We start from the raw sequence: 14,889 nt of genomic DNA, 5'->3' as shown, positions 1-14,889 counted from the left end.
TTTTCTTCATAACAGTAACAAAGCTCAATTGCTCAAAAACTTTGATAATTACAAACTTCAATCTTCTCCAATTACACATTTATTTACCTTGCTTCTTCTATATTTATTTGTATGCCATATGTCACTAGTAAATATTAGTAGATATCAGAATGGTATAACCAAATTTTCCTTTGTGTTCTCATAATACCAACACATCACTGAAGATTAATGATATTAATAAGGCTGTTAACTATCCAGATAAGTTGTCAGTCTTAGCTAACACTAATTTAAGATTGGTGATCTTGAGTTTCTTGAGCTAACAGAAGTCAACATCCCAATTAACTGTACCCTTTCAAAGGATTTTATATCAACAGGCTTTGCCCACTTGGAAATGTATCATACAAAGAAACATGTATTGAAGGAGAACACTGAAGAAGCTGGTGAGATAGAATGACTTGTGAAAGATAGAAAATTAGCTATATTTCCATATATAAATGACAGGATCTTGTCACATGTAATGATAGGTAGCAAAAAGTACATAATATGTGGGGGGAAAATATGTATATTGAATTATTGGTTGCTTATATATATGAGAATATTTTTATGGTGGGCTTAGACAAGAGAAACCTTTCATCTTCCAAGATTTAAAAATTTCCTGACCAGATGATGCTTGCTAAGGAACTATGTGTTCCTTAATGCAAAAAGTTTAAAGTTACAATATGAACTACTTAATAATTAGTTCGTACACCATGTAGTATCTGAAAATAAGCTTTCTGTCTTTATAAGAACTTTATTAAAAAGATTTCTTTGAATGTTCCTAAGCTATTTGAGTTCTCACAACCTATTTTCTTTGAAAAAGAAAATAAACTTACCATGCACAATACATATCTCCTTGTTGGAGCTGACGGGATAAAAATGCAGTACATAAAACAAGAGCACTTTTTTCATCACCTTCAGATTCTAAGTTACAGATCATTTCTAGTGCATCTTTGCAATCAACTTCTGAAATCTACAGAAAAAGAAATATGCCATAAAATGGGTTTAGATTACTTTCATCAGTATTACTGACTTAAACACTTTCAAGTCATAATTTGTCATTACTAGGACAAAGACCAGGCTGCTGTTAAAAAATATTTTTTTTTCATAACCAGTAAAATCGATATAGTAATTCTGAAAGAATACTGAGAAACAAAGAACCATTTTCAAGAACTTATACTCATTTATAAGGGAATAAAATGTTTTATATAAATGATGCCAATTATAACACCCTTTACCCGTTAAATCAGATCTGTGAAACTACAGAGAAAAGTTGAAGAGAATATACTAGATGAAGGAGTAATAAACTGTCAATTCATTTGAGTGAAGGAAACATTTTATGTAGCAACACCTGACTTAATATAAGCTAACCTCAATTTTCTTTTTGACAGGCAGAGTGGATAGTGAGAGAGAAACAGAGAGGTCTTCCTTTTTGCCGCTGGTTCACCCTCCAATGGCCGCTGCGGCCGGCGCATCGCGCTGATCCAAAGCCAGGAACCAGGTGCTTCTCCTGGTCTCCCATGCAGGTGCAGGGCCCAAGGACCTGGGCCATCCTCCACTGCCTTCCCAGGCCATAGCAGAGAGCTGGCCTGGAAGAGGGGCAACCGGGATAGAATCCGGCACCCCGACCGGGACTAGAACCCGGTGTGCTGGCGCCGCAAGGCGGAGGATTAGCCTGTTAAGCCACGGCGCCGGCAACTAACCTCAATTTTCTGTCAATCTCCTTATTTTGTTTTTTCACATAAATTTATTCTATCTCAAAGCTTGCCAAAAGTCATGCAAACATATGCATAACCTGCATAAAGGTAACTTGCTTCATCTCACATCCATTATTCATTCTTGAAAATACTGAAATTTACTTCCTCATTACAACAATATACTATTTAAAATAAACAAAACTGACCTACAATCTCTACAGGTGATGAAATCACAAATCAAACCATATTTGACAAACATCAAAGACTTAAATTCTTTCTACTTTGTCATGTTATCTTTTACTAAAAGTTGTGTTAACTTTGACAATTATCCTGACACACAGACAAATGTAAATCAACCCATGAGTTTTGGGGTTTCATATTTTACTTCTTCATTATTTATTAGATAATTATTAGATTATTAGATAATCCATATCTTGCCTGGTAAATATTACTACAGGTTGACCATAAGTATTTTGAATTTCAGATTTTTTTAAAGTTTGTATTATTTGCATATACAAAATGAGATATCTTGGGCATGAGACACAAGTGAAATTCATTTATGTTTCATATATGCCTTATTTATATAAGCTGATGGGAATCAGATATACTAATTTTAGTGTACCCGTGTTTTGACTGTAATTTGCACATGAAGTCAGCTGTAAAATTATCAGCTTGTGGTAGCCTGTAGCCAATTAAAAAATCACAAGTTTTAGAGTATTTCAGATTTTGGGATTAGGAATGATTAACTTGTACTTCTTTTTATAAAGAAGTCTCAAAGAGATTAAACTACTTGCTCAACATTACAGAGTCAAGATTTCAACAAAGTTTTAGCTTCTTAGTCTATGGTCTTTACAGAGTTCCACATGCACAAGCATATTGAGGCCCTATAATGCTAAATCTAGATTTTTTTATTTTTTCAGAATTAACTAAAACTATTTCTTGAAATTTATTTTCATTATTCTTCTATAACCGAAGCTATTTTGTTGAATGCTTAGATGGTAACAAATGTGTGCATTATGTATATAAAGGGAAAAAATTTATTTTCTCAATATGATCCTTATTAGCTTAATCTTTAAAAATGTGTATCTATGTTATCTGTGTGTATATATATGTGTGCGTGTGTATGTGTGTGTGTATATGTATATATACACAAACAATATGCCAACCGCAACATATGGTATATTCAATAATATAGAAGATTTTTATAGGTATATTAATGAAACAATTTTATGGTACGCTTGAATGCCTTCATTTCCAAGAACTGCCACTAGGTGGAATTCTTGAAAAACATGATATTAAAGACAAGGGAAAGAACAATGAAAAAATTTAAACCCATGAATGGCCGAACTGAAATTGAGAAAAGTGAAAATATAGCCATTAATAAATCAGATTTTAAAAATCTAATGCTTGGGCCCCTGTATCCACGTAGGAGACCTGGATAAAGCTCCTGGCTCCTGGCTTCAGCCTGGCCCAGACTTAGCCCTTGCAACCATTTAGGAATGAATTAGCAGTTGGAAGGTATCTCTGTCTCTCCTTCTATCTGTAACTTTGACTTTCAAATAAAATAAATACTTAAAAAAATCCAAGACAGTACAATTCAGACATTATTAATATTTATGCATAGACTATTCTTGCTTGGAAAAACCAATAAAAATTTAAATACCAGAAAATTTACAACTCTGAATTAAATATCTAAAGCAAATTAGAATGACCTGCTTGTTAAAGACACACATTCTGCCTTAGTAAAGCACAAAATCCATTTCAGAAATGTAAATTATCTTTGCCTTAATATGACTCTTTATGCTAGATATTTTAAAAAGTACAGAATACCACTATCTTATATACATATACCAAGGTTACATTTAAAGCATATTGGTTCTAATCATATTTAAAGAATGGTTTCAAGAAAACTTTATTTGCTTATCAAAATAACATTGCTTTCCATACAGAAAAGAACTTAACTGGAAAGCCTATCATAACTAAGAAAATGCAAAATAAAACAATGAGCTATACATACTATTTTTTAATTTTTTTAAAGATTTTATTTATTTATTGTAGAGTTACAGTGAGAGGGAGAGACAGAGAGAAAGGTCTTCCTTCCGTTGGTTCACTCCCCAAATGGCTGCAACAGCCGGAGCTATGCCAATCTGAAGCCAGGAGCCAGGTGCTTCTTCCTGGTCTCCCACATGGGTGCAGGAGCCCAAGGATCTGGGCCATCCTCCACTGCCTTCCCAGCCACAGCAGAGAGCTGGATTGGAAGAGGAGCAGCCGGGACTAGAACCATTATCCATATGGGATGACGGCGCTGTAGACAGAGAATTAACCCACTGTGCCACGGCGCTGTCCCCATACTATTTTTTTGCACATGGACTAGCAAAGATTAAAACACTAATAATCTCTGATGTTATAAAACAGGAAATTTCATATACTATTTTAGGGAGCATAAATTGCTTGTTGGGCCCGGCGCTGCAGCACAGTGGGTAAAGCCACTACCTCCAGTGCTGGCATCACATATGGGCACCAGTTAAGAGTCCTGGCTTCTCCACTCCTGATCCAGCTCTCTGCTACAGCCTGGGAAAGCAGTAGAAGATGGCCCAAGTCTTTGGGTCCCTGAACACACGTGGGAGACCCAGAGGAAGCTCCTGGCTCCTGGCTTTGGATTTGCGCAGCTGCGGCTGTCCCAGCCAACTGGAGAGTGAACCAGCGGATGGAAGACCTCTCTCTCTCTCTCTCTCTCTCTCTCTCTCTTCTTCTTCTTCTTCTTCTTCTCTATGTAACTCTTTCAAATAAATAAAGCTTAAAAAAAAAAAATCAATCCCATTCACAATAGCTACAAAAACAATCAAATACCTTGGAATAAACTTAACCAAGGATGTCAACGATCTCTACAATGAGAATTACAAAATCTTAAAGAAAGAAATAGATGAGGATACGAAAGAATGGAAAAATCTTCCATGCTCATGGATTGGAAGAATCAATATCATCAAAATGTCCATTCTCCCAAAAGCAATTTATACATTCAATGCAATACCAATCAAAATACCAAAGACATTCTTCTCAGATCTGGAAAAAATGATGCTGAAATTCATATGGAGATGCAGGAGACCTCGAATAGCTAAAGCAATCTTGTACAACAAAAACGAAGCTGGAGGCATCACAATACCAGATTTCAGGACATACTACAGGGCAGATATAATCAAAACAGCATGGTACTGGTACAGAAACAGATGGAAAGACCAATGGAACAGATCAGAAACACCAGAAATCAACCCAAACATCTACAGCCAACTTATATTTGATCAAGGATCTAAAACCAACCCCTGGAGCAAGGACAGTCTATTCAACAAATGGTGCTGGGAAAACTGGATTTCCACGTGCAGAAGCATGAAGCAAGACCCCTACCTTATACCTTACACAAAAATCCACTCAACATGGATTAAAGATCTAAATCTACGACTGACACCATCAAATTATTAGAGAACACTGCAGAAACTCTGCAAGAAATAGGCACAGGTAAAGACTTCTTGGAAAAGACCCCGGAGGCAGTCAAAGCCAAAATTAACAATTGAGATTACATCCAATTGAGAAGTTTCTGTACTTCAAAAGAAACAGGAAAGTGAAGAGGCAACTGACAGAATGGGAAAAAATATTTGTAAACTATGCTACAGATAAAAGATTAATAACCAGAATCTACAAAGAAATCAAGAAACTCCACAACAACAAAACAAACAACTCACTTAAGAGATGGCCAAGGACCTCAATAGACAGTTTTCAAAAGAGAAAACCCAAATGGCTAACAGACACATGAAAAAATGTTCAGGATCACTAGCCATCAGGGAAATGCAAGTCAAAACCACAATGAGGTTTCACCTCACCCTGGTCAGAATGGCTCACATACAGAAATCTACCAACAACAGATGCTGGCGAGGATGTGGGGAAAAAGAGACACTAACCCACTGTTGGTGGGAATGCAAACTGGTTAAGCCACTATGAAAGTCAGTTTGGTTATTCCTCAGAAACCTGAATATAACCCTACAACACAACCCAGCCATCCCACTCCTTGGAATTTACCCAAAGGAAATTAAATTGGCAAATAAAAGAGCTGTCTGCACCTCAATGTTTATTGCAGCTCAATTCACAATAACTAAGACCTGGTATCAACCTAAATGCCATCAATAGTAGACTGGATAAAGAAATTATGGGATATGTACTCTATAGAATATTATACAGCAGTAAAAAAAAAAAAAAAAAAAAAAACAATGAAATCCGGTCACTTACAACAAAATGAAGGAAGCTGGAAAACATCATGCTGAGTGAAATAAGCCAGTCCCAAAGGGACAAATATCATATGTTCTCCCTGATCGGTGACAACTAACTGAGCACCAAAAAGGAAACCCATTGAAGTGAAATGGACACTATGAGAAACAATGTCTTGATCAGCCTTTGTCCTGACTGTTGATGAACAACTTACTATTTTATTCCTTTTAGTGTTTTTTTTTTTTTGTTCTACTTAATACCATTGGTTGAGCTCTTTAATTAACACACAATTATTCTTAGGTATTTAAATTTAACTAAAATGTGATCGCTGTTAAATATAAGAGTGGGAATAAGAGAGGGAGGAGATGTACAGTTCGGCACATGCTCAATCAGACTTGCCCCAAACGGTAGAGTTAGAAACGTGCCAGGGGATTCCAATTCAGTCCCATCAAGGTGGCAAGTACCAATGCCATCTCACTAGTCAAAGTGATCAGTTTCAGTTCATAATTGATCAAAAAGATAGGATTAAGAGTCAAAGAGAACACATAAACAAGATTAGTGTCTGCTAATACTAACTGATAGAATTAAAACGTAGAGAATGATTCAACATAGGAAGTCGGACACACAGCAGACTCATAGAATGGCAGATCTCCTAAACAGCACTCTGGCCTCAGAAGCAGCCCTTAAGGCATTCGGATCCAGCTAAAAAGCCCAAAAGAGTATTTCAGGCATGGAAAGCCAAGACACTCTGGCAAAAAAACAAAAAACAAAACAAACAAACAAAAATGACCTAAATGAAAGATCTCTGTGAGTGAGATTCCAGTGGAAAAAACGGGCCATCAAAGAAGGAGGTACCTTTCTCTGAAAGGAGGAGAGAACTTCCACTTTGACTATGACCTTGATCAAAGTCGGCAAAGTCAGAAGGCTTCCATAGCCTTGGCAACTCATGATAAGAGCCTAGGGAGATTACTGATGCCATAAACAAGAGTGTCAACTGTTAAATCAACACCAAGAGTCACTGTGCACTTACTCCCCATGTAGGATCTCTGTCCTTAACGTGTTGTACTATGTGAATTAACAGTATAAGTAGTACTCAAACAGTACTTTACACTTTGTGATTCTGTGTGGGTGCAAACTGTTGAAATCTTTACGTAGTATAAACTAAATTGATCTTCTGTATATAAAAAGAATTGAAAATGAATCTTGAGGCCGGCGCCGTGGCTTAACAGGCTAATCCTCCACCTTGTGGTGCCGGCACACCGGGTTCTAGTCCCGGTCGGGGTGCCGGATTCTATCCCGGTTGCCCCTCTTCCAGGCCAGCTCTCTGCTATGGCCTGGGAAGGCAGTGGAGGATGGCCTAAGTCCTTGGGCCCTGCACCCGCATGGGAGATCAGGAGAAGCACCTGGTTCCTGGTTTCAGATCAGCGAGATGCGCCGGCCATGGCAGCCATTGGAGGGTGAACCAATGGCAAAAAGGAAGACCTTTCTCTCTGTCTCTCTCTCTCACTATCCACTCTGCCTCTCAAAAAAGAAAAGAAAAAAGAAAATGAATCTTGATGTGAATGGGATGGGAGAGGGAGCGGGAGATGGGAAGGTTGTGGATGGGAGGGAGGTTATGGGGGGAAAAAGTACTGTAATCCAAAAGCTGTACTTTGGAAATTTATATTTATTAAATAAAAGTGAAAAAATTAAGAAATTACAGCTCCTGGCAAATAGTTGTCTATATTTTGTCTCTGTAGATTTACTTATTTAAAAAAATTGCTATAATCTTCTGATTGATTGTAGTTTGGCACTATTAATCAATTTAAAATGTGTTAAATTTCTTAATTCAGCAACTCCATTTTCAGAAACTTACCCTCCCAGTACTATCATAATAAAGATGCAAGGATTTATTTACAAGATAACAACATATGAGCATACTTATCTGGTCACGGATAATACAAATCCATGTTATGGCTATGCAGCCAAGAAAAAATAAGGCTGACCTATTTGGATTACTTAAAGATGTGTACGATGGGTGGGTAGGGAGAGTGCCTAGCAGCCATTAATATTTGAAAATAATCTTAATTATACAAAAATATTTGTATGTGCATATAAAAATATGACAGCTTATATAATAAATTTCAAAATTAATATTGATTACCTAGGGGATTGCTAAATGGGAAAATGATGATTACAGAGAGGCAGATAGAAGATTTTACTTTTTGAACTTTGATGTTTAACAATAAAACCAACAAAAATCCACATCTGAACATTAACTGCTTTCTTACTACTAATACTGAGAATCCAGACCAAAGTTCTGTCTTTACAGAGAATCTAAATATTTATCTCTCCCAGTTCCACTCCTCTGTCATCCCTAACAGCGAGCTCCTATTTCTATCAAATTGAATGTACATTGAGAAATAGTCAATCCCTTGCCCACTAGCTCACAAGGGCAAGGATTCCCACAGAAGGACTATCAACCCAGGCCATGACTGATTCCTTCTAGGAAGTCTATTCCTACCCTCCTCACAGCAGTTGGAAAAATCCAGGCTATAGGTTCTAAAAAGCCCAGGAAATCACTTGGTGCGGCCCTGCCAAGGCAACCACAGGTGGACCTTCAAATTCAACAAATTTAGAGCAGGCTAATTTTTAATTTGATAATTTTGCTCAACTCACAAATGATGTTATAAACATCCAAATGGCCCTTGGTAGAAAAAAGGTTCCCCACCCACCCTTGCATGCACAGATGAAAAAATACTCAAATTCTTAAAAGAACTAAGCAAAAGTAAACAAATGTAGTCATGTGGGAGTGAGAATGAGGGCATACTCCAGTGGGTAATGTTCCAAAGGTTATTAAGTGACCTGAATGCCTTCCTTTGGGGCAGAAATAACAGGCCTTGATGACAGCCAGTCTTAACTCACCTACCTTATATGAACTATGAAGAACAAGTTTCTATTGTGTTTATTATAGAAAGATAAGAGTAATCAAACATGATCTCCAGGCTAAAAAAGTGACTTTTGCCAAGTAATGTGTAGCCTTAATAAATAATCAGAACCTGCTCTGCAGTTATTTTTTTGTTTTTTAAATGAATGGAATATATATGGATCTTAATGAACCCTGGTTAAGAATATATAGTCTTAATTCTATCTAACAGTGGAAACATTATTTCATGACACCTCAGTCCCAAGGGTCCTCATGAAAATTTTCCTGAAGTCCTCCCAGAGCAGGCTGTGCTGCTACTACTCAACCCTGGATAATTAAACCATAAGGCTCAGTATTTCAAGATAATACAAATTTTTTCCTGAGATTACAAATTCATTGCCTTCAACTTTAAAGTAAACCCAAAAACCCTATGCTTATAGAGTTTCTTACTAAAAAAAACATACGCGTCCTTAGGACACAGCACAGCCTATGCCTTATGTACATATAGCCCCTGTGCCTACAAAGCACACATCATTTAATAAAAATGTGATACACATTCCAAAGGTCATTTCAAGAAATTTTACACATTTTAAAATTAGCTCATCTAGTTACTGTGAACTAATAAGAAAACCTCAATCTTCTACTTTGCTCTTTTATAGCAATTTACAAAGTTAACTGCCTATGATAAAAGATAAATGGCAAGGAAAAAAACTACAGATTAGTCAATGTCTAAATTAATAGTATAAAATATCCCAGGCTGGAGCCTATGGCTCTTCTCCATGTAGCCTGGAAATTGCCTGACATCACTCTTCCCAGGATTTTAATATCCCAACTCTATCACAGGTTTATTTCTAATCTTGGTCCAAGAGTGTCCACGGCTTCTTCGCTTTCTATTCTCAGCAAAAATCAATCACCATACATTTACAATCTCAAATCTCATGTGGGCATTCAGTTTTCTGTCTGAGACCACTTTGTTTCTTGATTCTAATTATAATCCTTCTCTGTCTACTGAAAGGACCGTGATTGCTGTTAATTGTCTTTTGTCTTACATCTCCACCTTTCCCTTAACATATCTCTAAGTCTGTTTTACAATCCCTTTGTCCTAGTCTTTCTATTGCTCAAATATCAAGAAACACATTTACATACAAGTCAGTTGCACACATTCAGCACCCAAACAACACTGTTCAGTGTACTAAATCCTTTAAACTCAAGGTGTTACATATCAGTAACTTTTAATTTTCCTGCTTACAATTTCATTTTGAAATTGTGAGGCCTCCAAAAATACAAAATTCTCATTTGGACCATGATTCTATTCTCAGAATTTTGTAGTCATAAAATACACAAACACATGAATACTATGTCTTTTGCCAAATTAGCAGTAAAAATAGAATCATGTCTTAGAAATAAAGCTTTACATTAAATATGCAAATAAAAGTACATTTAAAATTTTAAATATAATCATACATAAAATTATTCTTATATATTTGAGAGAAAAATTATATGACTTTCTAAGAATACTTTCTCTATTGCTTAAATTACTTAAGGCCCAAATGCCTACTGGTAAGCCACCACCATATTTCCACCACATTCAGTAACGCATTTAAAGATCCAGATCATTTACAACAAAAACTAGGTGAAGTCAATTTATATAATTTTGAAAGCTGCTTAGAATCAAGGTGTGAAAGATACCCAAAAGAATACCACAAATTTAAGACTGACAATGAATAGCCCTATCATTATCTAAGTGAAACGGAAATCATAGGCATTCTGATTTCCTTAAAAATTAACTTTTCCTCTTTTAAAGATAGTTATGAAGAAAAAAATATACACTTACCTCTTCAATTAACTTTTCATTTGGTGACGATGTACAAAGACAGACAAGGTAAGTTTGCTTAAAACTACCTTTTGTACCAATCTCTGGATGGTCAGAACACAGCTTTGCTAGAGTAGTTGCTTCACTTAACTGATTTGTTTTGATTAGATGTTTAATTCTCATATCCAACAAGATGGGACCCTCAAAAGCTAAAAATTCATTCACTTTAAAAAACAAGACATAATAGATTATTAACATTTGGTAACAAGTCATTTGCAATACAAATACTTATCAAGACTTTTAAAATACAGGAACTAAAACTTTTTCTTTTTTTGTAATTTTTTATTACTGCCAATAAAATTGTCAACAAATTACTTGGTCTTATAAGCAAGAGGAATTAAGTTGCATTAAATATTTTTGTCCCTTAGAGTACCATTTAGAATAAACTTAATTAACTCCTTAATGATTTAAATTCTAATAGTGTTATTAAGATTATATTGATAGCATCCCTAAAATTTGAAATGCTAGGGCATTACATACTTATACTGGCAACCACCAAAGGTTATTTGGATATTATAGAAGAAATTCAATCAGTATTTCATTTAATATTGATGATATATTTTTTATTTTACAAGGTGCTATCTTTTTAAAAAAGATGCTTCAGAATGAATTAAAATAGCTACAAAAAATAAATGGGAAAAATCCACCAAAGGATATTTTAAAACTTCCGTGAGTTTGTTATTTTTAAAATATCAATCAATAAACTTCAACATATGCCTAAGATATCTATTATGCATATAAATTTGTGTGTGATAAACTTTTATTCTCGTAATATTTTTAATTGCCTAGTGCTTGTTTGGTCATCTCCAAATAAGAATTTTTATTTTTTTGTATTTAAAAGGAGAATTTAAGTTTTAACAAGTATTGATTTAAACTTTTCCTTAACTTTTCTTTACCAGAAAGGAAATCATGTTTAAACATTTATTTGGTGATGCTAGCCTGAAACCTTTGGAAAGCTTTTAGCAGTAAAATTTAAAATGTCCTTTAGATAAACACATTTTTTCTACTTGTGAACAGACTGGAAGATATGTCTAATAAGTAGTTTGCAGGTTAGAAGATGGAAAATGAGAAACATTTTTTCCTTCTTTAAGTATCTTTTGCTTTCCTCTAGTATCTTTATTTTTTACATCTAACTGCACTCCACTATATGGCTCCTCAGTGTTAAAACAATAAAACACAAGATTCCAAGTTTCATTTTTCCTGAAGTCTACACTTCTACTTACTATCCTCTACTCTTAACATTAGGCTAAAGCAAAACTATAAAAAACTGAACAGGTATAAATGAAACCAAATGCACTGATTTTTGGTGCCTCTGACTATGTGCCTTACTGAAATACATGGGCATTACTTCTTTTAAATTTTCAAAGTTCTGTTCACTGACAAAGCAAAAATCTACGAAGATTTTTGAATTAAAGACTAAAGAAGACCTAAGTTTTTATCCTACAAAGCTATTCTAGTTATGTCATTGTCTTAAAAATTAAAAAAAAAAAAAAAAAGCTTTACTTTCCTAATATGATACTTTGCCCAAAAGGAAACCCTGAAGATAAATGGGAATTATTTTAAATACTTTAAAAAAAAACTCATAATCTGACTCCAAAAGATCATGTCAAAGAAATAATTTAAAGGTGGTAAGGATAAAATAAAACTAATGGTACTTTTAAGAGGTCAGTCTCATATAGTCCCTAAAAATCTCAGATACCATTATGTAAATTACATTGCCAAATTATGCAAATAATTACGGTTTCAAATTAATATGTAAAAGAATATATATTGAAAGTTTCAAAATTGTATTTTCTTTTTAATGATGAGAAATCACCACACTTCAAAATGTGGCAAGATGTATCTCAAAGAAATACACAATAGTACAGCAAAAGAGACTTCATGGATCATTTTGTCTATCTCCATCATTTGACAGATGAGTAAACTGAGGCTCACAGAAGGCAAGTGACTTCCTAGGGTCATAACGCCAGTTAATGACAGAAACAGGACTGGAACAGGTTTTCTGACTTCTAGTTTTATATAATGTGGGACCATAAAAATGCATTCTCTTACTTGACTACTGTGTCTGCTTCTAAATAAAATGGTAATTTATGGCAATAAAGAGGTATGAAGTAGTATTAGCCTTTAAAATAGGAAAGAATTACATATTCTAAAGCCTATGATTAAAATGGATCAAAAGTAGATTATACTCTAATATTTAGAGTATAAAAAAAGTCACTGTCACTGAAACTCATTTCTTCCAACCCTTTCCTCTCATTTTCTCCTTCACTGCTTTTCTTTTTCCCACTCTTGTGCATCTTTCTCTACTTTCTCCAATCAAGTTTTTTTCTGACAGAGTTATAATGCTGCAAGGAAGACTACCTGTTTTAATCCTCACCATATTTATGAGAAACACTTTATCATTCTTATCTTTGAGTCGTAACCCTGCTTTTCCCACTTTTACTCCAGCCAAGTACAAAATACTTTAAATTTTACTCCTTTGTAGTACTTTCTCTGGATTTATAGACTTCAACAGAAAAGCAGTTTTTTACTACTTTTGAACTATTAAGAGAGCTAGATGACATATAATGGCAATGTGAATGAATGATATCTAGCTAAGGCAATTAAAAAAGTAAAAAATAGCCTTCATCCCATAAAATGGCACTTGTAGGAGAGTATTTAAAAAGAAAATATTGGGGGTCAGTGTTGTGGTATAGCAGGAAAGGCCACCACCTGTGACACTAGCATCCTATAAGAGCACTGGTTCATATCCTGGCTGCTCTACTTCTGATCCAGCTCCCTGATGATGGGCTTGAGAAAGCAGTGGAAGACGGCCCAAGTACCTCGGTCCCTAAACACACATGGGAGACCAGATGAAATTCCTGACTTCAGCCTGACTCAGCCCATGCTGTGGTGGCCATATGGGGAGTGAACCAGCAAATGAAAGATAACCTCTCTCTGTATCTCTCTCTCTCTCTCTCTTAACTTTGCCTTTCAAGTAAACAGGGAAATCTTTAAGACAGATGATTAAATAATTCAATTTATAAGTGAATTTTTGCAACTAATAAATCATTGCACAAATACTGACTGTATACTATGCACCATCACTTTTGCTGGGTTCCTAGACTGTCCCAAAGTGGGGCCAAACCATTTACTTATTTAATATTCCCAAGTTCAGTTATGTACATAATTCTTCTGACTCACTGCTTCACAAGCATCTGAAACTTGGCAAACAAAAATCTCTACACCGTAATATTTATCATTATCAAGGCAGAAACTAATAGTCTTTTTTTTTTTTTTTTTGACAGGTAGAGTGGACAGTGAGAGAGAGAGAGACAGAGAGAAAGGTCTTCCTTTGCCATTGGTTCACCCTCCAAAGGCCGCCGCAGCCGGCGCACTGCGGCCAGCGCACCACGCTGATCCGAAGCCAGGAGTCATGTGCTTCTCCTGGTCTCCCATGGGGTGCAGGGCCTAAGCACTTGGGCCATCCTCCACTACACTCCCAGGCCATAGCAGAGAGCTGGCCTGGAAAAGGGGCAACGGGGACAGAATCCGGCGCCCCGACCAGGACTAAAACCCGGTGTGCCAGCACCGCTAGGGGGAGGATTAGCCTGTTGAGCCACAGCACTGGCCACTAACAGTCAGTCTTAAAAATACTTTCCCTTGCAGGCATCACTCATATATCCAATTCATCATCTAGTTCAGTCACTTCTAACACTTAAATATTCAATCCTATTTACTTTCCTTCCATTTCTACCTCCTACCACTGCTCTCCACATTAGTCAAAATCACAAATCAGACCACCTTGAGGTAGTCTACTAGTATTCTGCATCTCTTCTTATCACCTCTATAATTTCTACACTTGGATCCAAAGAGCTCTGTTTACAAAGTACATACTCAATTGTCTTCCCTGTTAAAAACTCCGAAGTGGCTTTCCCTTGCTTTCAAAAGTTAAAGTCCAAACATATCAACATGGACTACCTAAAATTCCTTTACTTACTCCTTTTCAGATATAATTTGTATTTTCTAGTAAAAAGAAGCCAGCAATTAGGCAAGAAATAAAAGGCATTCAAATTGCAAAAAAGAAAAAAGGGCATCCAAATGAAAAAGAAGTAAAATCTTTTAGTAGTTAACAGGATCCTTTATGTAGAACATCCTAAAGA

The 14,889-nt window shown here is 35.7% G+C and overlaps 1 protein-coding gene across 4 annotated transcripts in view; it reads right to left on the bottom strand.

The window, feature by feature from the left end:
• Positions 1-14,889, bottom strand: part of ZNF292 (zinc finger protein 292) — a 100,823-nt gene that overhangs the window by 21,572 nt on the left and 64,362 nt on the right. For all 4 annotated transcript variants that reach the window (XM_062186465.1, XM_062186467.1, XM_062186468.1 and 1 more), the window contains 2 exons: positions 10,709-10,911; positions 852-988 (listed from right to left, as the gene is read on the bottom strand). In XM_062186465.1, the coding sequence (XP_062042449.1) occupies positions 852-988; positions 10,709-10,911 (340 nt within the window). The remainder of the gene's footprint in view (positions 1-851; positions 989-10,708; positions 10,912-14,889) is intronic.

This window comes from Lepus europaeus, chromosome 3 (genome assembly GCF_033115175.1).
Source record: "Lepus europaeus isolate LE1 chromosome 3, mLepTim1.pri, whole genome shotgun sequence".
Taxonomy (NCBI): domain Eukaryota; kingdom Metazoa; phylum Chordata; class Mammalia; order Lagomorpha; family Leporidae; genus Lepus; species Lepus europaeus.
This window is presented reverse-complemented; position numbering and strand designations above follow the sequence as displayed.